The sequence below is a fragment of the Indicator indicator genome, chromosome 3 (assembly GCF_027791375.1).
Source record: "Indicator indicator isolate 239-I01 chromosome 3, UM_Iind_1.1, whole genome shotgun sequence".
In the NCBI taxonomy this organism is placed as follows: domain Eukaryota; kingdom Metazoa; phylum Chordata; class Aves; order Piciformes; family Indicatoridae; genus Indicator; species Indicator indicator.
This window is the reverse complement of record NC_072012.1, coordinates 1,618,600-1,643,814: the sequence shown is the minus strand read 5'-3', so window position 1 is coordinate 1,643,814 and position 25,215 is coordinate 1,618,600. Positions and strand designations below refer to the sequence as shown.

At 41.4% G+C, this 25,215-nt stretch overlaps 1 protein-coding gene across 3 annotated transcripts in view; it reads right to left on the bottom strand.

The window, feature by feature from the left end:
* PPP1R12A (protein phosphatase 1 regulatory subunit 12A) overlaps positions 1–25,215 on the bottom strand; it is a 144,173-nt gene that overhangs the window by 34,497 nt on the left and 84,461 nt on the right. For 2 of the 3 annotated variants that reach the window (XM_054399867.1, XM_054399868.1), the window contains exons 5-14: positions 21,762–21,906; positions 18,708–18,782; positions 17,672–17,760; positions 17,384–17,541; positions 11,486–11,613; positions 8,017–8,232; positions 6,854–6,948; positions 2,411–2,533; positions 918–1,079; positions 298–474 (exon numbers count right to left, since the gene is read on the bottom strand). In XM_054399867.1, coding sequence (XP_054255842.1) covers positions 298–474; positions 918–1,079; positions 2,411–2,533; positions 6,854–6,948; positions 8,017–8,232; positions 11,486–11,613; positions 17,384–17,541; positions 17,672–17,760; positions 18,708–18,782; positions 21,762–21,906 — 1,368 coding nt within the window. The remainder of the gene's footprint in view (positions 1–297; positions 475–917; positions 1,080–2,410; positions 2,534–6,853; positions 6,949–8,016; positions 8,233–11,485; positions 11,614–17,383; positions 17,542–17,671; positions 17,761–18,707; positions 18,783–21,761; positions 21,907–25,215) is intronic. The other variant, XM_054399869.1, reaches the window with a different exon arrangement.

The window sequence follows — 25,215 nt, the reverse complement described above, 5'->3', positions numbered from 1 at the left end:
TGTATTTTTAAGACAACTCAATTGATCTATCAATGGGTATGAAGATACCACATACCAGATGATAACCTAAGGCCAGTATCCAAAGCTCATGAACCATCTGCACGGGTACTAAGCTCTCAGAAAAACTGAGGCAGGTCGCTAGGTGTTTCCAACACAGAGCAAGCAAGCAACACTGCTTTATGTCCTGTACTACCCAAATTGGTGGTAACCAACAACACATTCCTTTAAATAAGAAAAAAAGAAAAAAAGATATAACTTTTATAGAAGAGTAACGTTACTCTTAGGACCTTTACACACCTCCGTCTCTCCCTGACCTCTGATGTTGAGGACACAGTGCCAGAAGTAGCTGTAGTCATGGCTGTGGTAGTGGCTGCAGCATTTACAACAGATGGTGCAACAGGAACGGTGACTGCTGTAGAACCACTGTCCTTCTCTTTCTCAGTACTATCCTCAGCCCACAAACGATTTGAGGTACTACAGCGTAACAAGCAGCAACACAAAAAAAAAAAGAGAAAAGGAAACAGCTAAACAATGAAAGCACTTTACTAAACAACTAATAACATGTACATTCAGGGATGGATTTTTTTTTTTTTAAATAAAAAAGCAAACTGAGAAATGCCTTTAGTCTGAAAGCTCAGCTTGGAGCAATTGAGTAAATGTAGAATCGAGCAGTTCGCAACCGAACCCTTCGGATGTCGGATTTGTTATTTCGTACCGGCCTGGCTTTCACTTTGCAGCAGAAAGCCAGTCACAATTTTCCAGCCAAATCGTATAAAAATCAAAATGAAATGAGCAGGAAAGTGGAAAAAATCCAGAGCCCCAGATTCTACTAAACAAGAACGCATGCACGTACATAAGCACACAGGAAACACGAGGAATAAAAATCAAGACAAGAAGAAGGGTGCCGGTGCTGTTACCTGCTTTGTACACCTGCTGACGTAGAACCCGTTGTACTCTTTGTAGTAGTGTTGGTGCTGGCAGGCAGTGTTTTCTGAAGACCAGCAGAAGAGGTAACTGTTGATGCAGTACTTGGAACATTAGAACTAATCAAATCATCTTGTCTTCTACCGAAGGAGCCACTAAAGAAGAGACAAGCACAAGGGATGCATTTGTATTACTTGGCTCCATTAAGTCTCAGAAAATTCTGAGACAAAGCAAAAGCATTTTCTTCACCATTTCCTTCTCTAGAATTTTTAATTCAGTGACTTCAGAGGGCAGCACAAGCGTTCCTTAGTCCTGATCATTTCTCCCCAAAGTATAAAGAATGGAATCTTGCTGGTTTAGGTATGACAGTCTTGATCACATCTACTAAAGTATTCACATAAGGCAATGTTCCAGTTTTAAACTCCTGCTTCACCCATACTGAATCTCTCAGAAAATGCTGAATTTTACTCCACAGCTTGTCAGAAAACACCATCAGTATCACCCCTCTTATAATTTTAAAGCAATTACGTGTACTGCTTTTTAATTAAAAAAAAAACAAAACCAACCCAAACCAAACCTTAAATCATCACAAAGATTAACCTCCCACTCAATTTTTCCTTTTGCCTTTCAAGTTGTAAAGATGATCCAAGTGTTTTCCACAGTCTTATCCATTGTTTCTGACTATGTCCAGCAGATCCAGGGAGGGTATCCTCCCCCTTGTCCTCTGCCCTGGTGAGACCTCACCTGGAATATTGCATCCAGTTTTCAACTTCCCAGTTCAAGAGGGACAGGGATCTGCTAGAGAGAGTCCAACAGAGGGCTATGAGGATGATGAAGGGAGTGTGATAGGACAAGGGGCAATGGATATAAAATACAGCACAGGAGATTCCTATCAAAGGGTGCAGCTGAGCAGAGCCTGTCCCTTCCCTCTTGGCCCCCAGCCCTCAGATACTTAGTCTTCTCCTCTCCAGACTAAACAGCCACAGGGCTCTCAGCCTCTCATCACAGAGCAGTGCTCCAGTCCCTCTGTTGGACTCTCTCCAGCAGATCCCTGTCCCTCTTGAACTGGGGAGCTCAAAACTGGATGCAATATTCCAGGTGAGGTCTCACTAGGGCAGAGTAGAGGGGGAGGAGAACCTCCCTGGATCTGCTGGACACACTCCTCTGAATGCACTCCAGGATACCATCCACCAGCACTCCCAAGGTCCTTCTCCACAGGGCTGCTCTCCAGCAGGTCACCTCCCAACCTGTACTGGTGCACTTCCTTTCCACCTACAGGACTCTACATTTATCCTTGTTGAACCTCATTAGGTTCCTCTCCACCCAGCTCTCAGTCTGTCCAAGTCTTGCTGAATGGCCTCACATTTCAGTATGACACCATTCAATTATAAACTGTCCTCAGAAAGTGATCCAGTTCTTAAGTAGTTTCTTTAATTCATAAGCTTATTTTAACAGAAAAAATAAAGGTAAGAGAAAAATCTCACACCTTCTTTGATAACTTGTGTTTAAAGATGTAGGACCTTCATTCAGACTGTTCTTCTTGGCATCATCCTCCCATTTTCTCCTGGTGTAGGAACTGCCACTACGTATTGAGCTAGCAGATAAGTCCCTGTGGAAAAAAAATATGTAGTTTAGCCAACTCATCTTACAGAAAAAGCTGGTTTTGATTAAACAGCCTGAAAGAGTTAAAGATGAAAAAAAAAAAAAAAAAAAGAAGAATTAAAGTGAAAAAAAAGGAATTAAAGATGAAACTCCTGGGAAACACACTTAAATATAACTGTGCTGAACAAAACCAAAATTACCTTTATGGACAAAATAATACTGCACTGTTAGATATGTAATAGAACAGTAGCATCGAAAGAAAAACTGCTGAAGGGGATTTCATAATCACTAAGGATTGAACAACCAAAATGAAATCAATCATCCCCCACCTGGGGTACTGCATCCAGTTCTGGAGCCCCTGTTACAAGAAGGATCTGGAGGTGCTGGAATGTGTCCAGAGAAGGGCCACGAGGATGAGCAGAGGGCTGGAGCTGCTCTGCTATGAGGACAGACTGAGAGAGTTGAGGTTCTTCAGTCTGGAGAAGAGAAGGCTCCCAGGAGACCTTCTTGTGGCCCTGACTTTTTAGGGTGTCAGGGAGTGATAGGACTGGGGGGAATGGAGAAAAACTAGAAGTGGGTAGATTCAGATTGGATGTTAGGAAGAAGTTCTTCCCCATGAGGCTGGTGAGACACTGGAAGAGGTTGCTGAGGGAGGTGGTGGAAGCCTCATCCCTGGAGGTTTTTGCAGCCAGGCTGGATGTGGCTGTGAGCAACCTGCTGGAGTGTGAGGTGTCCCTGCCCATGGCAGCGGGGTTGGAACTGGCTGATCCTTGAGGTCTCTTCCAACCCTGACAATTCTATGGTTCTATGATCTGTGACCATGCTTGGCTTTGTTTTTCTTCAAGAAAGGAAGAAGAGGCTTTTCTGTTTTGCTCCTGACATTATGCAGTGCAATACAGGGAAAACTACTCAGGTGTTGTAAAAATTGATTTAATAGGATTTTTGTTCTTGGATGTTATAAGAAGTTCAAAAGCTAACTAGCCTTTAGAACTCATGATACTGTAGACTGTAAGCTTGCTGTAGCCCCTCTGAGTGGCCTGCCATGTATCACTAGCTGATATTACATTACCCATAGGGAATTTCCAGCTTACTGCTACAGTATAGCAGCAAGAAATAACCTTGCAAAACATCTACTTAGAAGAACTACTCTGAAAACAGATACTGAGATGCAAAAAAAAAATTTGCTTTTCTAAGAAAAATGTCAACTCGAGATCTGAAATCAAATTCAGACAGAAGGAAGGAAAAAAAGTCTTTCATAAAACTATGCATAAAATGCAACCAGGTGTGAGAGAGAAAATAAAACAGAAGTTTGTGACCATGTATTTTATGTTCAGGTGCATTTGGCCTTCAGGAAGTACCTGGTTTTGCACCACATAAAAAAAAGTACCCTGGCACTTCTGTGGGGGGGAAAAAAAACTTCAGAAAAGGATCAAACACAAGCTAGTGCAGTGTTTATTTCTTGCCACTGAAGAGAAGCACAAATTCTCAGATAGCTACTCCAGGAAGGTCCTGCTGCATGTAGTGGAGATGGTTAAATTCTACATATACAGAATGTCAGACTGAATGTCAAACATCTCTGATGGCTTTAAGTAAGCAAGCTGTGGTGTCTGCTACATCATGCACTAGGCAAAGTGTTGGTGCCTAAACAGGCTGACCTAAAAGCAGGCTTCATCTCTGGGACACTAAGGAATATAGAAAGTTCTCAGGGTCAGTGGTTTGGTTAGCACTGGGACTAACAAGACTGATGGCTCCAGTTCACCCAGTGCACATGAGTTAACATCTGCTGTTCCTGTGAATAAGGCACCATGGTAAAGACTGGCACCATCAAGGACATAAACCTCAACACTGAAGCAAAATGTAGTCCCTCTGTTACAAGCAATAACAGCTTCTCCCTTAGGAGGAGAGCCTGAGGGAGCTGAGGGCTCTGCAGCTTGGACAGGAGGAACCTGAGAGGTGACCTTATTCCTGTTGATAAAGTTGTGCAGGAGGAGTGCCAAGAGGCTGGAGCCAGGCTCTGCTGGGTGATGCCCAATGCCAGCACAAGGGGTAATGATGGAAGCTGAGGCATAGGAAGTTCCATGGAAACAGGAGGAAATTTTTTTTTCCCTGTGAGAGGGACAGAACATTGGCAGAGGCTGCCCAGGGGGCTGCGGAGTCTCCCTCTCTGGAGATATTCAAGGCTTGCCTGGCTGTGTTCCTGTGTGATCTGCTCTAGGTGACCCTGCTCTGGCAGGGGGGTTGGACTGGATGAACTTTCGAGGTCCCCGCCAGCATCTAACATTCTGTGATTCTAAATAAAAACTGCAATGAAATATTTATCCCAATCTTAAGGTATCATCTGGTCAAGATAGTTTTAGAGAATTGGAGTTTTCAAGAATCTCTCAGAAGAATAAAAAAAAATTGAAATAATCTCACTTAGAAACAAACCAAAACTAGTGAACTTGAGCTCAAAGAATACTGTACTCCACAGAATGATAAACAGAAACTCCAAACTGTGCTGTTACAGAAAGAGAGACTAAAAAAAACCTGGCCAAGGAACACGAGAGATGCTAACAAACTAGGCTGAACTTCAGGGGAGCTCAGAATATCCTTGTTTCAAAAAAAAAAGAAATTTTTACCCAGAGGCAATATATTCTGTAGGTATAAGAACAGGCAACAGTATTTTGTAAGTGTAAGAAAAGCCAGTATTTATCTTGTGTTTGTGCCAAAACGAACCATTTTCAAAAGCAGCAGCAAAGTCTCACCCATAACAATTATAATAGCACGTTTTGAGCTACGAGAAGATTTTTAGTTCTGGTCACCCAACACTCAGCTATCTAGAAATGATCCAATAGAAAGAAGACATTAGCGAGACTTAATACAGAATGAATAGTACAAAACTTTTCACTCAAGAAAATGTTGGTGTAAAACTTCAAAAAAAGGACAAAATGAAAAACTGGAAGATTCTGATAATGTAAATATGCCATGAAGTCACCCAAGTCTTAACAGGTAACAAACTAATGCACCTAAACTTTTGGGGCTTCCGAACTGAAAGCTCCAGAAGAAATATCAGCAAAGGAAGTAAAAATCTCCAAAAGGCAACACAAAAGCTCAACATGTAAACGAGAAACACAGAACAATAGTTTTTATAATTTAACTCTGATTTTAGCAAATTTCTGTTGCTTCACCACATGATTTTAAGCAAAGATTGTGAGAAGCAAAGCATTTTATTCTTATCAAAAGTAGTGAAGGAGCCTGATAGCAGCACGCCGTGGCTCAAGACAAAGGAGTAAAATGCTTTTAGTACTTCAAAATTTAGGACTTCGTATTTTGGATTTTAATTTATTTTCTGCAATCATTGCATAGTTCTGCTCTTGTCACATAATAATTTGGATTTTATAAGGGGTCATTATAGAATCATAGAATCAGTCAGGGTTGGAAGGGACCACAAGGATCATCCAGTTCCAACCCCCCTCCCATGGGCAGGGATACCTCACACTACAGCAGGCTGGCCAGAGCCTCATCCAGCCTGGCCTTAAACACCTCCAGGGATGGGGCCTCAACCACCTCCCTGGACAACCCATTCCAGGCTCTCACCACTCTCATGGAGAAGAACTTCTTCCTCACATCCAGCCTGAATCTCCCCACTTCCAGCTTTGTTCCATTCCCCCCAGTCCTATCACTACCTGACACCCTCAAAAGTCCCTCCCCAGCTTTCTTGTAGCCCCCTTCTGATCCTGGAAGGCCACAAGAAGGTCTCCTGGGAGCCTTCTCCTCTCCAGACTGAACAGCTCCAACTCCCTCAGTCTGTCCTCATAGCAGAGCAGCTCCAGCCCTCTGCTCATCCTCGTGGCCCTTCTCTGGACACCTTCCAGCACCTCCAGATCCCTCTTGTAACAGAGGCTCCAGAACTGGATGCAGTACTCCAGGTGTGGTCTCAGCAGAGCTGAGCAGAGGGGGAGAATCCCCTCCCTGGCCCTGCTGGCCACACTTCTCTTGCTGCAGCCCAGGCTCTGCTTGGCTTTCTGGGCTGCAAGTGCTCACTGCTGGCTCCTGTTGAGCTTCTCATCCACCAGCACCCCCAAGTCCCTCTTCTCAGGGCTGCTTTCCAGCCAGTCACTGCCCAGCCTGGATTTGTGCTTGGATTGCCTCAACCCAGCTGCAGGACCCTGCACTTCGTCATTTACAAGATCAAAAATCTTCAGGAATTGGGTTGCCCTATGGATTAGAATAATCTACAGAGCAGGATGATGCCATCAGTTATTCTTGTTTTGAAATCTGTCAGTATGTTAGCCTTCCTAAGATCAAGCCATTTCACATTTAACAGAAATTGTAACTTCAGAGTCACCTGTTTTCTTTTTCATCAATGTCAGAGGTACTGGCCAGTCGTCTTGGTATTGTAGGTGCAACATATGCTAGTCGAGTTCCTTTTCCATCTTTCTCCTGCAAGACATGTACTCATTATTACAAGTGTCACTGCTGTTGCATAAACTGCCATTGGCTGGGAAATCATCATTATGACAACCTCACCTGTATTTATTGCTACCTGATTATATGAACATGATACTTCAGGCTTAAAACTCAAGGTCTACAACAGGAAAAGGGAACTGTTTATGTTTTCATTCTGGTAATGCAAAGAACTTCTCTTTTCTTCTGTTTTGCTGCAGTACAATTCCTACTGAAAGCAACTGTACTAGCAGTTTTCATAGCATCTTATCACATAGTGTAGTGTATGCATAAGCCTCATAACATTTAAACCTTGATACTTGAATCACAGCTGTTCAGTTACGTGTTCCAAATGTGTCCCTGGATTGGTTCAGTGTATTATATGAACATGATACTTCAAGCTTAAAACTCAAGCACTACAACAGTAAAAGGGAACTGTTTATCTTTTCATTCTGGTAATGCAAAGAACTTCTCTTTTCTTCTGTTTTGCTGCAGTACAATTCCAACATTGATTACTGAAAGCAACTGTATTAGTATTTTTCATAGCATCTTATCACATAGTGTAGTGTATTCATAAACCTCATAACATTTAAACCTTTATACTTGAAACAGAGCTATTCAGTTACCTGTTCCAAATGTGTCCTTGGATTGGTTCAGTGTATCAAGTTTAATTACAGAAGTAACTTTTTGTAAACAAGACATGGCTACAGAATACAAAAAGAAACTTCATTTTCGTAAGATTCTTTCAACATCACTCTCCAAGTGATGCTAAAACTATCAAACCTCTCCCTTAACTGCAAAAACTACTGCTAAGCATTGGCAAGTCCCAAAAAAGAGAAAAGCCCCAGTCCTATGTACCAGGTCACCAGACAATGAAGGTGAATACTGCACTTTTAGAAGAGACCACAGGTCAGCTGCATAACTCAAGCTCTTGAAATTCTAGTGAAGAACAGATGTCAGTGAAGTCCACAGAGATCCTCCTACTTCTGCAACACATCATAGCCATCTATACTAAGGAAGGTAGATCAGTTCCTCAAAACATTGTTTCACACTAAAAACCATTACCTTTTCTTTGTTGTCCAATGAAGAAGAAAGTCTAGGACTTGAAGCAGAACGGATAACACCTGCAGAGTCCTTTTCTTTCTGGGCTTCTTTGGAAGCAGTAATTTCTGCAAGCGCTCCGTAACTACCAGTTTTTCTAAGACCTGACCTCCACGTCGCAGGAGATTCATCTTTCCTCTCTTCTTCCTTAGGAGAAACCTTGGTTGTCGATGTTGGAAACTATAAAACACAGAAAAACGGATGTAGGTTGTTAATTTGCATGGTCTGTGGCAATTCATGCTGCTCGTGGAGACTTGAGAACGCAACTGGTTTTAATAATCACAGGAGTGTTGAACTCGGAGGGGAGTTGTGGTGAGAGACACCCTACACACTCTTCCCTTCAATTAGTTAATGAGATCAGAAATGTAAGACTGGTCAAGGTATGCTCCTCTAGAAGTTAGCTTAGAAAAAGCCACACTTTGCAATACACACCAGGACCGCCAGATGCAAGTCCAGAAACATGCAAGTCCAGTTATCAGTATCTTGATTAAATTGGTTATTTTGCAACCCCTGTACACAGAACTGTGCACACCAGAACCTCACCAGCGATTTTTCACCCTTACTGGGCACAAGAACAATGCCAGTTTTGCGCAAGCCCTGCCTCCATGATGCAGGATCTACTGAATCCACGACAGGCAGGAGAGGAGAAATGAAATCATACTAAAGCCAGTTAAGACAAGACAAAGATGAAGATTGAAAGAATGGGAAACAGAAACAGTAAGTTGTTTTTTTTTTTTTTAAACCATACAGTTTGTTCCTACATTTATATTATGTAGTTCTTCATTACATTACAAAATAGCAAAGACCAGTAAGAGACTTAAAACTTCAGTAAAAGACTCTTATTAAAGACAAGATTGCACACTTAGCTAATTCAGAAACAGGATTACAGTTTGCATTGAAAAGGACGGCAAAGCCTAACAAGGTCCACAACCTAAATCTTCATATGAAAGATTCATACATGCATCTCTCATTCTCTTATTTCATTCATATTCCTTAATCACATCTCATGCTAGCTTACCTATCAAACTCATACCTTTACTCCCTTACTTTTTTTACTCTGACTGAAAGCAGCATTACTGCATGCCACACAGACAGAAGAATACCCAAACTCAAGCTCAGTACACGAATGTGCACCACTTGGTTTGGCCATCTGTGGTGTAAAAGCAGAAGAGCAGCTGCAGTTGCACAGATGGTGCAAACCTGAGAAGGCAGGAGCAAGGTCACACATGCAGTGTTGTTTTACTCCCATTAATAAAAGCCATTTAAAGCCTTTATGTTCACTGATATGAACTGTGACTGCTTCTCTAGAGCACATGTAGATGCTTACAAGGTAGTTTTCATATAACTGTGTATCTATCATGTAGCTACAGAAAACTCTGAATTTTTCACGCTCAATAACAGAAACGTAACTGAAGTTTACTTCTAACTTGGCACCTTTTACCTTTTAGACCACAAGATAATCCATTAAATAAACCATTAAATAAAAATTATTAAAAAGTTTTACCATCATCATTTAATCCCATATGAAAAAAAAACCCAAACAAACATCCATTGATCATTCAGTTCAGGAATTTCAAGTGACACCCCAGATAGTAACAATTTGGTAACATCCTACTGATAAAGGTCCTCTAGCCTAGAAGGTTTTTGCATAATATGCAATAGATTGATTCTGAAGCTAGGAAACTTTTAACTTCAAGATAAAAGTTCAGACAAAGCAAAGTTCAGGAAAATGAAGTGTTTGAAGAGTGAGGTATCTTTGACTCTCAAGTGTGCAAAATTAATTAAGTATAGTAAAAAAAAAACTGTGCAGAGCACATCAGTAAAACTGCTCAACTATCACAAATGTTTGTGTTACTGAAGGGATTTCAAAAAATAAAACAGGCTTATTTCCTTGCATTAAAATTCACACCAGACTGGAATTCACTTCAGTTAGGTGCAGTTAGCAAAGTAACAATTACTCACAACGTCTTCCCTCCCTCATGCATTTGCTGTGGTTTGTGTGGAGAACTTGTGGCCCTTGAGTTCTGCATAGCTCCTGAGCAATGCAAATGCAGCTCCCATGATGAAGACCAATAATCCCTTACTGAGCCAACAGGAGCTGTTTAGATTAATGTCACAAGATCACCCTGCAATCTAAATGCCTGCCTAGCCACAAAGCTCAGCACGGGAAAACTAATCCTTCCTACCAGGGAGCCATGCCCACAGCTCCCCTTTTGCTCTGCTGGTTTTTGGAGACAAGTCTTTGTGGTTTTCAGAGATAAGTCTTGTGGACATCAACCACAATTATTTTTGTAAAGCACCTCTTAGGATCGGAAGGATGGCCCAACCCTGTTGTATAGTATTACATAATATGATGCAGTTGGACAATACATTCCCTGCATCTGTTATACTGTAGTATATTTTGTAAGATGAGGCATCACTAGGTTCAAATGGAAATAGGAAAGTCTAACTCTAACAAGCTCCTGAAATTAGGTACAGTATCCACTGTTAGTCCAGCAGTAAGGCTTCCCTCTCTCTACTGCAGCTTCAGTATGTGATGGCTACCAATTCTTCTGAACTGATGCTTTCCAGAAGCATCAGGAGAGGGTTATGCTTGGATGATGATGTATACAGCAAAGCTGTAATGGCTGATGAATGAGCCTTGCTAGCAAGTTTGCATTTATATTCTACAAGTTTGATTTGCAATACCACCTCCTGACTATGCATTACTAACTGCATTTTTTTTTGCACTCAAGCATACTTATCTTCCCTTTCTCAAGCAAAACTACAATTTATTCCAATTAACTTTCCACATCAAGCTGTAAAAACCTTCCTGCATGCAAAATGGCTTTGGTAGGTGTAGTTTTGAGCTGTGCATTGAATAAATCACACATCCCAAGCTCTCTAGCTCTTCCATGAGGCCCTAAATATATTGAAATCTGGGTGGGGGACACACCTACAGCATTTTCTACTTCTTATTTCAGGTACTATTTTCAGTTTCTATGTCTAAACACTAGCTGAATGCTTCTAAGGACTCCTGAAAGTACAGTAAGTCATGCCTGTCTCCCTTGCCTTAAGTGCATCTCAAGTACAGGCACAGAAACACTCTAGAAATGTAGTTTCTAAAAATTCTGGAGGAGTCTGGCATGGAAAACACTTTCAAACCATGAAATTCAGCTTCAGAAAAACAAGAGCTTCACTCACTGTGCAACAGATTGGTTCTCTTTATAAAAGGATCTTAAGTCCAGCTATTTTGCAGTTCTGCATTTTAGAGGCCTGTTTAGAATTCAAACCATTCAAAATTTAAAGAACATGAACACAAATTCTACAGAAAAAAACCCCCACGAAACATTTGAGGAATCTCTGGGTATTTTCAGCAGTTAACTGGATCATCCAATCTGCTTTTTATAGAAGAACAGAAACATGAAGTCACAAGAAAGGTATCTTACTTTACCTTCTTAACAGGGGATGTAGGTGCCCCTTGCCCACCAGCTACCGAAGGCGCTGTCACTGCTACCGATGCTGATTGTGTACTTGTGGTGTTTGAGTTATTAGTTACAGCTGCCAAGGTTTTGGTCTTATCTGCAAAAGTATTTACAACGTTTTATTTGCACTTTTTTTTTAATTCACATTTCTTCAGTTCTACAACACAGACGAATTTCTTTAGAAAAAAACCCCCAAAACCCACCTGACAGCTTTCCCAAGAGCATTTTGTCATGTATTCCTCAGTGTTTTCCTACCTCCTTCCCAATCAGTACTACATAGTTAGGTCCATTGTTTGCCCATAATGATCACACATGTAACGTTTGTTTGTTATTCAACAAGTGTTAAACACTCTGAGAAACAGACACAGAACAAGAGAATCCAGAACAACCCTCACTCTCAATACAGCCTGGGGGAGGAGGGGATAGAAAGCAGCCCTGAGGAAAAGGACTTGGGGGTGCTGATGGATGAGAAGCTGGACAGGAGCAGGCAGGGTGAGCTTGCAGCACAGAAGGCAAATCACAGCCTGGGCTGCATCCAAAGCAGCATTGCCAGCAGAGCCAGAGAGGTGATTCTGCCACTTTGCTCTGCTCTGCTGAGACCTCACCTGGAGTACTGTGTGCAGCTCTGGAGCCCTCAGTATAGGAAGGACATGGACTTGATGGAGAGGGTCCAGAGGAGGGCCATGAAAATGATCAGGGGGTTGGAGCAGCTCTGTTATGAGGACAGGCTGAGGGAGCTGGGGGTGTTCAGCCTGGAGAAGAAGAGGCTCTGGGGAGACCTAAGAGCACCTGAAGGAGGTACGGGAAGGATGGAGAGAGACTGTTTGCAAAGGCCTGCAGGGACAGGATGAGGGACAATGGCTTCAAACTAAAGAACAGCAGATTTAGATTGGATGTGAGGAACAAGTTCTTTCCTATGAGGGCAGTGGAACACTGGAAGAGGTTTCCCAGGGAGGTGGTTGAGGCTTCTTCCCTGGAGCTATTCAAGGTGAGGCTGGAGGAGGTCCTGGGCAGCCTGATCCAGTTGGGGATGTCCCTGCTGAGTGCAGAGGGGTCAGACTGGATGACCTGTGGAGGTCACTGTACTTGTTTGAGTATCTTGAGTATCTTATACTTCACATCTATTTCACGTCCTCAAATTGCGTATTTGGAGTAGGACACTACATCTGTGCAGTATGGAGCAACATGGGGTTCACAAAATGTTAGGGGCTGGAAGGGACCTCCAAAGCTCATCCAGCCCAAACCCCCCTGCCAGAGCAGGAGCACCTAGAGCAGATCACACAGGAATGCATCCAGGCAGCTCTTGAATATCTCTAGAGAAGGAGACTCCACAACCTCCCTGGGCAGTCTGTTCCAGTGTTCTGTCACCCTCAAAGGGAAAAAAAAGTTTTCCCCATGTTCACATGGAACTTCTTATGCCTCAGCTTCTACCACTGCCTCTGGTGCTGTCATGGGGCATCACCCAGCAGAGCCTGGTGCCAGCCTCTGGGCACTCAACCTGCACATCAAGATGAATGAGGCTCCTCCTCTCCAAGCTAAAGAGCCCCAGCTCCCTCAGTCTCTCCTCCTAAGGGAGATGTTCCCCATTAGTTTTGGCCTTACTATAAACACCCCTTTCTACCCACACAACATAGAAGCAGGTAATTTATAAAGCAGGCAAGGTTTTCATACAGTGTTCTCACATCTAACATTCAAATTGAGAGCACCAATATATGATTGGAAATCTCATAATTAATGGCATTGCTGTTAGACACTTGTTTTAGTTATAGACAGAGCTGGACGGATGTTTTGAGTTATTAAGTGATCAGCTTACATGACTCTGCACTAAATGGAAAGTTCCTTTCAAACACAAGTGAAAACAAATGATGGGAAACTTCTATGTCATGGTGATAAGAAGTTCAACAGGGCAAGGCAATACTGACAGTGTCATGTGAGTTGATGTGCAGGCAGATCTGCTGAAAACTTGCAAAAGAGGAACACAGCTTTAAAATATAAAGAAGATGTTCTAAGGAATATATTCTGAAATTAGTTCAAGGACCCCAAGAGAAGAGTGGTTATGTCTGCAGTGTACTGGTGTGTATGTATGCAGCACTGGTGAGGCCACATGTTGAGCATGGTGGTCAGGTCTGGGCCCCTCAATACAGGAAGGACACTGAGGTTGGTAGAGTGTGTCTGGAGAAGGGCAAGGAGGCTCATGAAGGGCCTGGAGCACATGGCCTACAAGGAGAGCCTGAAGGAGCTGGGGCTGTTCAGTCTGGGGAAGAGAAGGCTGAGGGGAGACCTCATTGCTCTCTACAACGACCCAAAGGGAGGTTGGAGAGAGGAGAGGGCAGCCTTTTCCCCTTGACGACCAGCAACAAGACTGAAGGAAATGGTTACCAGCTGTGCCAGCGGAGGTTTAGGCTGCATATTAGGAAATACTTCCTTCACTCCAAGGGTTATTAAACATTGGAATGGTCTGCCCAGAGCAGTGGAGTCACCATCCCTGGGGGTGTTCAGGCACTGTGTGGACCTGGAGCTTAGTGACATGGTTTAATGCTGACCCTTCAGTGCTGTGTAAAAGGTTGGACTGGATGAGCTTTGAGGTCCCATCCAACCAGACAGATGCTGTAATTCTGTATGGCTGAGCCAGTACTGACTGATTTTCAAGCAACATTACTTCAAAAAAAGTAAACACCTGAAGTGGTGAAAACTTTAATTTTTCAGTTTGTTTCTCAGTCCCTTTAGGAGATACTAACTTGTATTAACTTGTTTTAAAACTGTATTCTAACATCACTAATAAAACAGAATGTAAGTTTTAGGAAAACATTTCAAATACCTCAAGAGAGTAGAAATCAGAGTTTCCAGTACTTCAAAATACTGGACACTGTGAAAATATTTTACAATGTCGCTTATAATCTCAAGATTTTTCACTAGAAAACTACCTTAAGCTAAATAAGGGGGGAAAAAACAAACAAAAGAGAAAGAAGCAGCTTGGAATTTAGAGATCCAGCTCTAAGGAGAAGAGCTTAAAGTCTAACTTGCCAAATAAAGTATGATAAAGCCTTGTTGATATTAAAACCCCCTGAAGTTTATATAAATTAATTCTTGTGTCGCAGTCAAATTTTCCTGGCACAAACTATTGGTAATGAAGAGAAGACAGTTACCAGAGTCAGAAGACTCTGGAGATATTACAGACAGCTCAGTGACTGAGAAATTACTACATGCTATATATCTTACGTGCTTTGAGTTCATCAAAGCTCAGTCTGTGTAAATAAGGGATGCAAGCAGACTAAGATGAAAGACTAATTACTAACCTTGATGGACTTCCCTGCAGTTTAACACTGAAATGCAGCATTGGTATTTTGTTGTTTTGTTTTGTTTTTTTTTTAATAAAAATTAAACCATAACAGGCAGTTTAGTTTTGCAACTTATTTTCATTTCTGCCTTCATTAAATAGATATATTGGTTAGCTCTAAAATCCCTCCCTAATCTTGTCTTTTCAAGTGAAGAAATTAGAATCATAGAATCAGTCAGGGTTGGAAGGGACCACAAGGATCAGCCAGTTCCAACCCCCCTGCCATGGGCAGGGACACCTCACACTACAGCAGGCTGGCCAGAGCCTCATCCAGCCTGGCCTTAAACACCTCCAGGGATGGGGCCTCAACCACCTCCCTGGACAACCCATTCCAGGCTCTCACCACTCTCATGGGGAAGAACTTCTTCCTCACATCCAGTCTGAATCTCCCCACTTCCAGCTTTGTTCCATTTGTTCCATTCCCCCCAGTCCTGTCACTATGTGATAGCCTAAAAAGTCCCTCCCCAGCTTTCTTGTAGCCCCCTTCTGATCCTGGAAGGCCACAAGAAGGTCTCCTGGGAGCCTTCTCCTCTCCAGACTGAACAGCTCCAACTCCCTCAGTCTGTCCTCATAGCAGAGCAGCTCCAGCCCTCTGCTCATCCTCGTGGCCCTTCTCTGGACACCTTCCAGCACCTCCAGATCCTTCTTGTAACAGAGGCTCCAGAACTGGATGCAGTACTCCAGGTGTGGTCTCAGCAGAGCTGAGCAGAGGGGGAGAATCCCCTCCCTGGCCCTGCTGGCCACACTTCTCTTGCTGCAGCCCAGGCTCTGCTTGGCTCTCTGGGCTGGAAGTGCTCACTGCTGGCTCCTGTTGAGCTTCTCCTCCACCAGCACCCTCAAGTCCCTCTCCTCAGGGCTGCTCTCCAGCCAGTCCCTGCCCAGCCGGGATTTGTGCTTGGATTGCCTCAACCCAGCTGCAGGACCTTGCACTTGGTCTTGTTGAACCTCCTGAGGTTGGCTTGTGCCCACCTCTCCAGCCTGTCCAGCTCCCTCTGGATGGATCCCTTCCCTCCAGCCTGTCTGCTGCACCACACAGCTTGGTGTCATCAGCAAACTTGCTGAGGGTGCACCCAATGCACCCATCTACACGTCACTAACAAAGATTAGAATATTTTAAACTGAGAACTCATCAAAAAGCTACTTATTTTGAAAACTGCACCTATAAAATATTACTAAAATATTTCTAATGACATTTATGTCTACTGTCATGGTTTGAAGGTAGAACTTCTGCCTAGTTCTTAACTGCAAAAACAAGAATAGGAACTTTGTGGACATCTTTAAGTAAAAAGGTAACTAAATTACCATTGGATGCAAACTAGTAACAACTGATTTGTCTACATCACTCCATTGGCTTCATTAATAAGGATAAAAGTCTGCTGCAAAAACTGTTCTGTCTCTTTTCACTTCTTTCTCTTTGCAGCTTGCATGGCTTGCTCCCTTATCTCTTTCCTGACCTTCAGCTGGCATATACTGTGTCTGTGAGGTACTGAGAAGGGGAAGGGGGAGAGAGGAGGTTGTGAGCAGTCCCCCTGGACTGTCCAGAGGTGTCTGGGAACAATTCAAGGAGATCCTTGTGTTGTTTCTAAATTGTAAATATAGGTAAATATATATTTTGTACATAGTAGTTGTATTTTATATTTCTAGATTTTCCTTGCTTTGTACATATAGCTTCATTCTGCCTCCAAACCAACTGAGCTAGTCTGGTGATTTATTTTGGGGGGGGGGCAATTCTCCCAGTTTGTTGAGTGTAGTCTCAACCCACTGCTTCTATGTATTGTATCACTGTACTGTAGTTCTAAAAGTCTTTATTAGGGTTGAAGGGACATCTTTAAATAGTGGGTGTCTGACATTTGTTTTCCTATTTGAAAGAAAAAGATGCTGTGCTGTTCTTCCATCACTGTTTGCTTTAAGACCCTGATCACTGTTCAAGAAAAAAACCCACATAAACTCCACTGCAGAACATGACTCTTTGCTTGCACTTCCAACCTTTCCAGAGCCCACTTCTCTTGAAATGAAGTTATACATGAAGTAACTGTTGACATTGAAATAGCATCGTTAGAAGCTTCAGTAGATGTTGAAATTATATGTACCAGTGCTTTATGAATACCTGAGCCAAGACTGCCATATTCATTGGTAATTAGCAAGAACAAATGAGAACTTTTGCATTTCTGCTGTTCTGATCCCTATACCAATTCCACAAGCAAACACTGGTATGAAGCCTTCACTTCTGAGTTGAACTTCTAACTTTTTGGAATGCTCTACACATGCTGCTTAAAGTTTATATTATTCTAACTATTGAATTAAAAGTATCAATTGTTAAGTAGCCAAATAAATAAATAGGTTAATAGGTTTAACCTAAATAACCACCAGTAAAGATCTCTCTATAATTGACTTCAGACATACATAAACTTGCTTTAAAATGGTGAAATGCAGATTAATAAGCAAAATTTTCAATATTAAATGGCACATGATACAGAGTCAAGTAAATTTATGAAGTAAAATATGAAAGACAATGCTCCAAAGAACTTACCTGTCTCTGCTTCAGATTCTGAGTCATCATCCTCTTCCTCTTCACTAGAACAACTGGATTCATCCTTCTTTCCCTCTTCCTCCTCATCTGCTTTTTCTTGCTCCAGGGACTCTGTACTAGATGTGATCTTTTCTTGCTCCATAATCAACGTCTCCTTACTGAGTTTGGAAAGAAAAATACTTACTAGGTCCTCAAAAGTTTACCAACTCCTGTCAAGTACAACTTGATGACAGCTTGCAAGGTTATATTTTTTTATTAAAAGCTTCTAGTCTTTCCTAGTTTACTTACTTTTTGAATGTCTTCTGTGTCTGATTATTATCCATGTTGGCTGTGGATTCAATTAGGGGAGATTTCTTTTCTCGTTTTTCACTATGAAGCTTCAAAACAATAGAATCATGCAGTTAAATTGATAGAATTGTATCAGTGTGACAAAATTACAACTGGAGGGTAATCTGTAACTAATACAAAACCCTGAAAGGTGGTACAAACTTGCAGAGTGTTAAAAGTTCAAAAATCTACAATCTTAGGAACTGTTATTCCCAGTAAATTCCTTGTTGTTGATGCTTCAGTTCATAAAATGCTGACTAGACAAGGCAAGCAGAAGACTATATTATTTCTTCTTAGGCTTTTTGGTCACCAGAATTGACCTAGTAAGGGCATAGGTAATCTGTTGAGATGACTGTGGAATCACCTCACTTGAAGCCCAAAAATCAAACCTTTGTTTCTAATTCATATGCTGCTCTGAGCTGTTGTCACAGTTATAGGCTGGCACCTAGGAAATTTCCAGAGGCACTGAGTAGAAAACAGTTAGAGGTAAATAATTGAGCATTGGATACAAAAGGAAAATAATGATAGGTCTAAATAATTCCATTGGCTTGCTAATAGGCATAAAAGTCAGTTGCATAAACAATTCTTTCTCTTTTTAGCTTCTTCACTTTAGCTGCTACTAGCTGGTACTTCTGCTTGACTTTGCTGACCTGGGCTAAGTACTAGCAGGGCTATACTAACCACTTTCTCTCTCTTTCCCTTGTACAGGGCGGGGAGAAGGAAGCTATTGGTAGCCGCCTGGCTTTGTCCAGAGGGGTCCTTGTGTTGTTTCTAAATTGTAAATATATGTATTTTGCTTGTAAATATAGTTTCATTTGCTTCCAAACCTTCTGAGCTACTCTGGGGATTTATTTTGGGGGCAATTCTCCAAATTTGTGTTGGGGCAGGGGGAGGTGGGAGGGCGGTGCAATTCCTAAACCCACCACAGCTGCATACCATAACCACATGTCTATTACAGGATAAGATACAGACATTGCTTTACATGCAAAAGGCCTACCAGATTCTGCTTCTTTTGTAATTCTTCTAAATATCCTAGGATGTCTTCATCTGCCACATCAAACGCTGTCTGCCCCTGGAGAAGGGGAAAAAGCAGAACACCAGAATCGTACAGCAGAATTGAAACGTAATGGATTTTGATGCCTTAACACATGATGATGCAGGCAAGGAGCCCATTCAAGGAGAGAAATCAGAAAGTGTAAGCCAAGCTCTACTACAAACTGTTAGTCTGCCAGCAGCTGAAAACAATTTTGCAACCTTAAATCTTTTGAAACAGAAACATCTACACCTAATCAGTCAACAAGATTTTTAGGAGATAAAAGCATGTAAAATTTTGCTGTCCTTTGAGGGAAAAAAAGCCATCAAAGAAAAGAAATGTAGATTGAAAGGATATGCTTACGCTATTGGTTCCAAACAACTACTCCAATCAGTTGCAGGGATGGATCCTGAGCATTTCATCATCCTATCCATCTTAGAATATCAGATACAACTTGACTTTATAAAGTTTAAATTAGCTAAGCAAGATATATTAAATTGAAGTAGTCATGCCTCCACATTTTTACAGTAAAACTGTATTGGACATTTTATATATTGTTTAGAAGAGATCTGCTACAACCATTTGTTCTTATCCCCCCCTTCAGTGTATGATTTCCATGGCACATATACTTGAATTAACAGATCACTAACACCAAGTGATGCTGTCAGCTGGCATTTCTTCAGCTTGCCGTATCTACATAGTCACTGCAGCTCTCAACTAGACCAGATGCCCACAAGATGTGAGGCTCTATTTTTAAGGCCTGAACTGGTAACAATTTCAAAAATTCCCTTTCTTCATCTCTACTTGAAAGAGCCTCAATTTACTTGGTTACTTGCAATACAACATTTTGTATTTGGGAGTTTGCATTCAAATACGAGAAGGCTGAAATGCAGTCAGAGCCCTAGAGCCACTGCTACAACAGCAGCTGCACCAACACACTGCCTGGGCATACTGAAGTGTTGGGAGGATCAGGCCAAGATCAGTCAAGTAAGTGCTGTAGGATCATGACAAGATCAGTCAACATCTTCTGTACAACAACCAGCACTAAAGGCAGAGCTGTCATTTAAAAATGGTCACAGCAGCTTATTATAAAGATGATTAAAGGTATTCATACTTGCCTCTGCTTACTTCAGTTGCTTGAAATGTTACCTATGGGGAAACATTCCTAATGACACTGTGAAGGCTACCTTAACTGATTAGAAAGGATGGACCTTCAAATGACTGATTTTCACAGCCATAAAACTTCTGACCATAAAGCAGAAGCACGTGCACCTTTCAATAAGCATTACCCAAACCAGCTTGAGGTCCTCTGACATATGAAATACTCCATTTAGTATAACACAGCACTAACCTGGAAACTAAACAATAAAATTATCTCATGTTTATATTCCCATTATGGCCCAGTTTTCCATCTGGCCTTCTATTTTTAGGTAGCTGTTAAGTGGGTTTTTCAAAAATCTCAGACCCACCTTGACCATATAAAAACATTTTTTGAGGGGGAAAAAAAAAAATCAAAAAAATCTGTTTTAGTTGGAAGGTTATAGCTAAGCCCAATTCATAGAAGTTAATACTCGAAGACAACTTCCTAAACAAAAATGGCTGAGTTCTCACAGATGCTAAGCACCTACAACTGAAATCAAATCCAGAGTTTTCAACCTTCCTGTCTCCCAAAGTAAAATGCCCACTTGCATTTACAACAGGTTAAGACTTTGACTTTCCTAGCTTGCACAGACATCAAATAAAAGAGCTTCTCTCTCTCTGTACCTCCTTCATTCTTACTCTTGCACCAGTTGAGATTAGCACACTGTCACAGAAGTGCTCTCCTGAACACTACACCCTTCACATGTTCACAACCCCAGTAGAAAGTTTAACAGATAAGCTGATAAACTGGGTTCAATTAATTACACCAACTTTTGACTGCCTGATGCAAAATACAAGGTATACAGCTGATATTTAATGGTTCTATAAGCATTATACAGAGACAGAGTCAAAACTATTTGAAATGTAATTCCAGATCTCACTGATTTTATTATAAGCCACCTCAATTTCTAAGGAAGAAAGAGTCAGTGACTACAAATTCTGAGCAGACATAGGTTTGCCCTTAGATAGAGTAAATCCTTGCTAAATCATGAACTCTATTTCCCAAGTTTATTTTTAAGTTTATGAAAAAACTCAGTGCAGAATCTGTCTTTAAAGTTGGGCAGGTAATTTACAGGTATTGACAGAAATTGGATCAGAATCTACCTGTAAAACATACTGCAAGGAGACAAAAGAGAGCTTCAGCACTCACACAGCTGAATAAAAAGTTTTGGGTTCCTGTGCTGCCTATGGGCATCATGAACATATATCAGCTGGGAGCACGATCTTGCAAAGCCAACAAGCTACCCATGCCTTTGCTTAGGAAGCATTCAGGTTATGTCTAGGGAGTCCAGAGATGCCTACAAGTTTCTTCCAGCACACCCAAACCAGCATACAGCGATTGGTATCTCTTTAGTATGCCAACAAAAGCTGATTGTAAGAGTTAAAACACTGCCTAAAGGCATCATCATTGTCATCAATGATCATTTCAGTGATCAAATGAAAGCCTGCATGACCAATTAAGAAATCAAATGAAAGCCTGCATGATCATTTAAGTGATCAAATGAAAGCCTGCATGACCAATTAATTAAGTGATCAAATGAAAGCCTGCATGATCATTTCAGTGATCAAATGAAAGCCTGGATGCAATCCATCAAGTTATTAATTTTGCACCTCTGAAATGTCAACAAACCCATTCTATTTTGAATTTCCATGTCAAAGATTCCATGGGTAGTTAGAACTAAGCAACAAGGGGCTCTAGAAATCAATTTAGGCAGCGAATTTAGTTTGGAACACAAACATGCTGTTTTGACATAACATGCATTATATACTCCATGGACAGTAAACAGCAGTTTATCATCACTTTTCTTACCCTGGCTTCTAAAGTCACTTTAGAGACCAGAACTTTGTATCTTGACAAGGATTACATAAAAATCCTACCACTTTGTTGACAGCCTCCATATCACAGAGGTTTTCCACTAAAATGCGACATGCTTCTTCTTTACCCCAGTGAGCAGCAGCATGGAGAGGTGTCCAGCCATCATAATCTTTAATATTTACATCGTAGCGAGCCTGAATTAAAAGCCTGGAGAAATTAAAGGGATTAGAACTTAATACTCTTAACAGGAGAAACAAACTGCTGCAAAAAATCCTAAAATGATTCTACAGTAATATTCTTCTTTTCCATCATATATGTTTTAGTTGGGATATTGAAAACTGATACGTTATTTCCTCATGGAAATATTTGCCTTTTCATTCCTCAGTAGGTGCATTAATATCTATATCTATAAATATATCTATATCTGTATCTGCATCTATATCTGTATCTATATCTATCGATCTATCTATATTTAAGGAATATTCAAGGAAATTAACCTTCTCCATTTTCTTCTTCATTTGCTTTCTCTTCATTCAAACTCTGTTCACAGAATCACAGAATATATCTGGTTAGAAGAGACCCTGAAGATCATCCAGTCCAGTGTTGCTTCTACACAGTTAGCTATTTTCTCTCTGTTTCCTGGTGGGCAACAAGTTCTGCATGGGACAGCAATGTGCCCTGGGGGCCAAGAAGGCCAATGAGATCCTGGGGGGCATTCAGAGGAGTGTGTCCAGCAGATCCAGGGAGGTTCTCCTCCCCCTCTACTCTGCCCTGGGGAGACCTCACCTGGAATATTGCATCCAGTTCTGGGCTCCCCAGTTCAGGAGGGACAGGGATCTGCTGGAGAGAGTCCAACAGAGGGCTTTGAGGATGATGAAGGGATTGGAGCACTGTCTGGGGAGGAGAGGTTGAGAGCCCTGGGGGTGTTCAGTGTGGAGAGGAGAAGACTGAGAGGGGATTTAATCAATGTTTATCAGTATCTGAGGGCTGGGGGTCAAGAGGGAGGGGACAGGCTCTGCTCAGTTGCACCCTGGGATAGGACAAGGGGCAGTGGATAGAAACTCCAGTACAGGAGGTTCCATCTCAACATGAGGAGGAACTTCTTCACTGTGAGAGTCACAGAGCACTGGAACAAGCTGCCCAGAGAGGTTGTGGAATCGACTCCTATGGAGATTTTGCAGACCCATCTGGATGCATTGCTGTGTGACCTGCACTAGATTCTATGGTCCTGCTCTGGCAGAGGGGTTGGAGTCAATGATCTCCAGAGGTCCCTTTCCAGCCCCTAACATCCTGTGAGCCTGTGATGTACAGTAACAAAAGCCCTTTTTAAGAAAGGAGAGCTGTAAAATGTCCAGATTTGTTAGACGCAGTGTCCTTATCCAGGAAGTTATTAAAATCTCCTCCTATTCTAGTATTAGTTGCTTGAAACTTGCATATTCTGCTGTCATTAACACTTGATGTCTTAACAATCTGCTATTTACATGCTTCAGTTGCTACCTGAGAGGGAACAGACTTCCTCAGAGGACCTGCCTTTTCAGCCTTCATTCAGCATGGTTCTGATGTGACTTGTCAAAGTAACAACTGAGTCTTAACCTGACAAACAGGTTTTTTGTTGGATTTTTGTTTGTTTGGTGTTTGGTTTTTCTGTGTGTAAAGAGCTATCATCTTTACTGGACATTGTTCATAATTATCAAAACTCCAAGAACTCTTAGTTTCTTCAGCCAACACATTCATAGCATTATCCTCCAATGAGTCAGCTTTCACAAATGCTCAGCTGCAAAGTCTTGCAGTCTTGCATCCTGCATAGAATTTTAGTAATTTGAAGCCATCAGGAAAATTGCCTGCACATGTATTTTCTCCCTTCTAGGTAAAGACAAAGACTGGACTACAAAAAGACACTAGTTATAGTTAAAACTCCTTACAGAGGCATGTGCTATAGTTTTAGGCTGATGCCTAACAAAATTCCAGAGACTTTGAGTAGAAAATAGTAAAAAGATGAACAAGTTACCATTGGATACAGAATAATACCCTGGATATGTCTGTACCATTCCATTTGCTTGCTAACTGGGATAAAAGTTAGTTGCATAAACTATTCTTTCCCTCTCTTCACTTCTTGCTCTCTGAGGGCTTGCATGGCTTGCTCCCTGATCTCTTTCCTGACCTTCTGCTGGCTGAATTGACTTTGTATTGTCTCTCTGAAGGTGCTGGTGAAGGGAGAAGGGAGGAGATTGTGAGCTGTTCCTGTTGACTGCCCAGAGGGATCTGAGAACAATTCAAGGGGATCCTTCTGTTGTTTCTAAATTGTAAATATATATTTTCTACATATTCATTGCATTTTATATTTATATTGCATTTAGATTTTGCTTCCTTTATAAATACAGTTTCATTCAGCTTTCAAACCAACTGAGCTAGTCTGGTGATTTATTTTGGGGGTAATTCTCCAAAATTCCTTGGGGGAGGGGGTAGTCTCAACCCACCACAGCGTGCTGTTCTAAACCAAGAATTTTTCTCTTTCAGCTGGATAATGTCTCTTCATCATGTTGAAGCATGATGGGTTTTTTTTAAGCAGAACTCCCACTTGATGCATTATATATAATGGTTATAATGATCAAAGACAGCTCTGTCATTCAATTTCTGTTGACAAAACATTACAAGGCTCTGCAGACATTAAAGGTGGCAATACCTAGACAGTCAGGGTGTGGGCTCAGTTGCATTCACATTACAACACGTACAATTATTCCTAGTACAGCTTAAGCAGTCAAATGCATTGCTTTGCTGTGACTGTAAATGTATTATTAAGTATGCTTTACTTCACTAAGGCAGAGAGCTTTGATGAAAACAAATTAAACCTCTGTAGCAGCATAGACTTGTATTGTGTTAATGAAAAGCTGCCTGTAAATTACAGGACACCAAAAGCCTGATGCTTTCCAAGAAAGATTTCAAGACTCATGATTTTCAATACCAATATCAAAACAGCAAAATTAAATTCTCTATTCTTTAGGTCAAAAACATACCCCAAACAAAACCACATTCAGTCTGGATTGCAAACTCTGCTTTAAGTATGCAGACAAACACGGTGCCTTAAAAATATTCATCACCCAGCATGCTAATAGGCATTTTCTAAGAACATAGTAAGCTTGTTTACACAGTGAAATTTAAAAACAAAGCAAGTCTTTGGTTAACTTTCTTCTTTCAAGTAACTATTCAAGCTCAATACTGCACTCTGTTTTCCTGTTTTTAAGGATTTCAAGCAGAAAGCTAACAGCACCATGGTTTATGAGTACTTGAAAACATGAAATTAAACTTTGAGGAGAAGACAATTTAAAGACTGGACGAGGCACTTAGTGCCATGGTTTAGTTGATTCGATGGTGCTGGGTGATAGGTTGGACTTGATGATCTCCAAGGTCTTTTCCAAGCTAGTTAATTCTATGTGATTCTACAACTATGTATTTCTAAATTCTAGAAAGTGTTGTTTTCCACTGCTGGTTATTTTCTGGAGGTTACAAGCGTCCAAG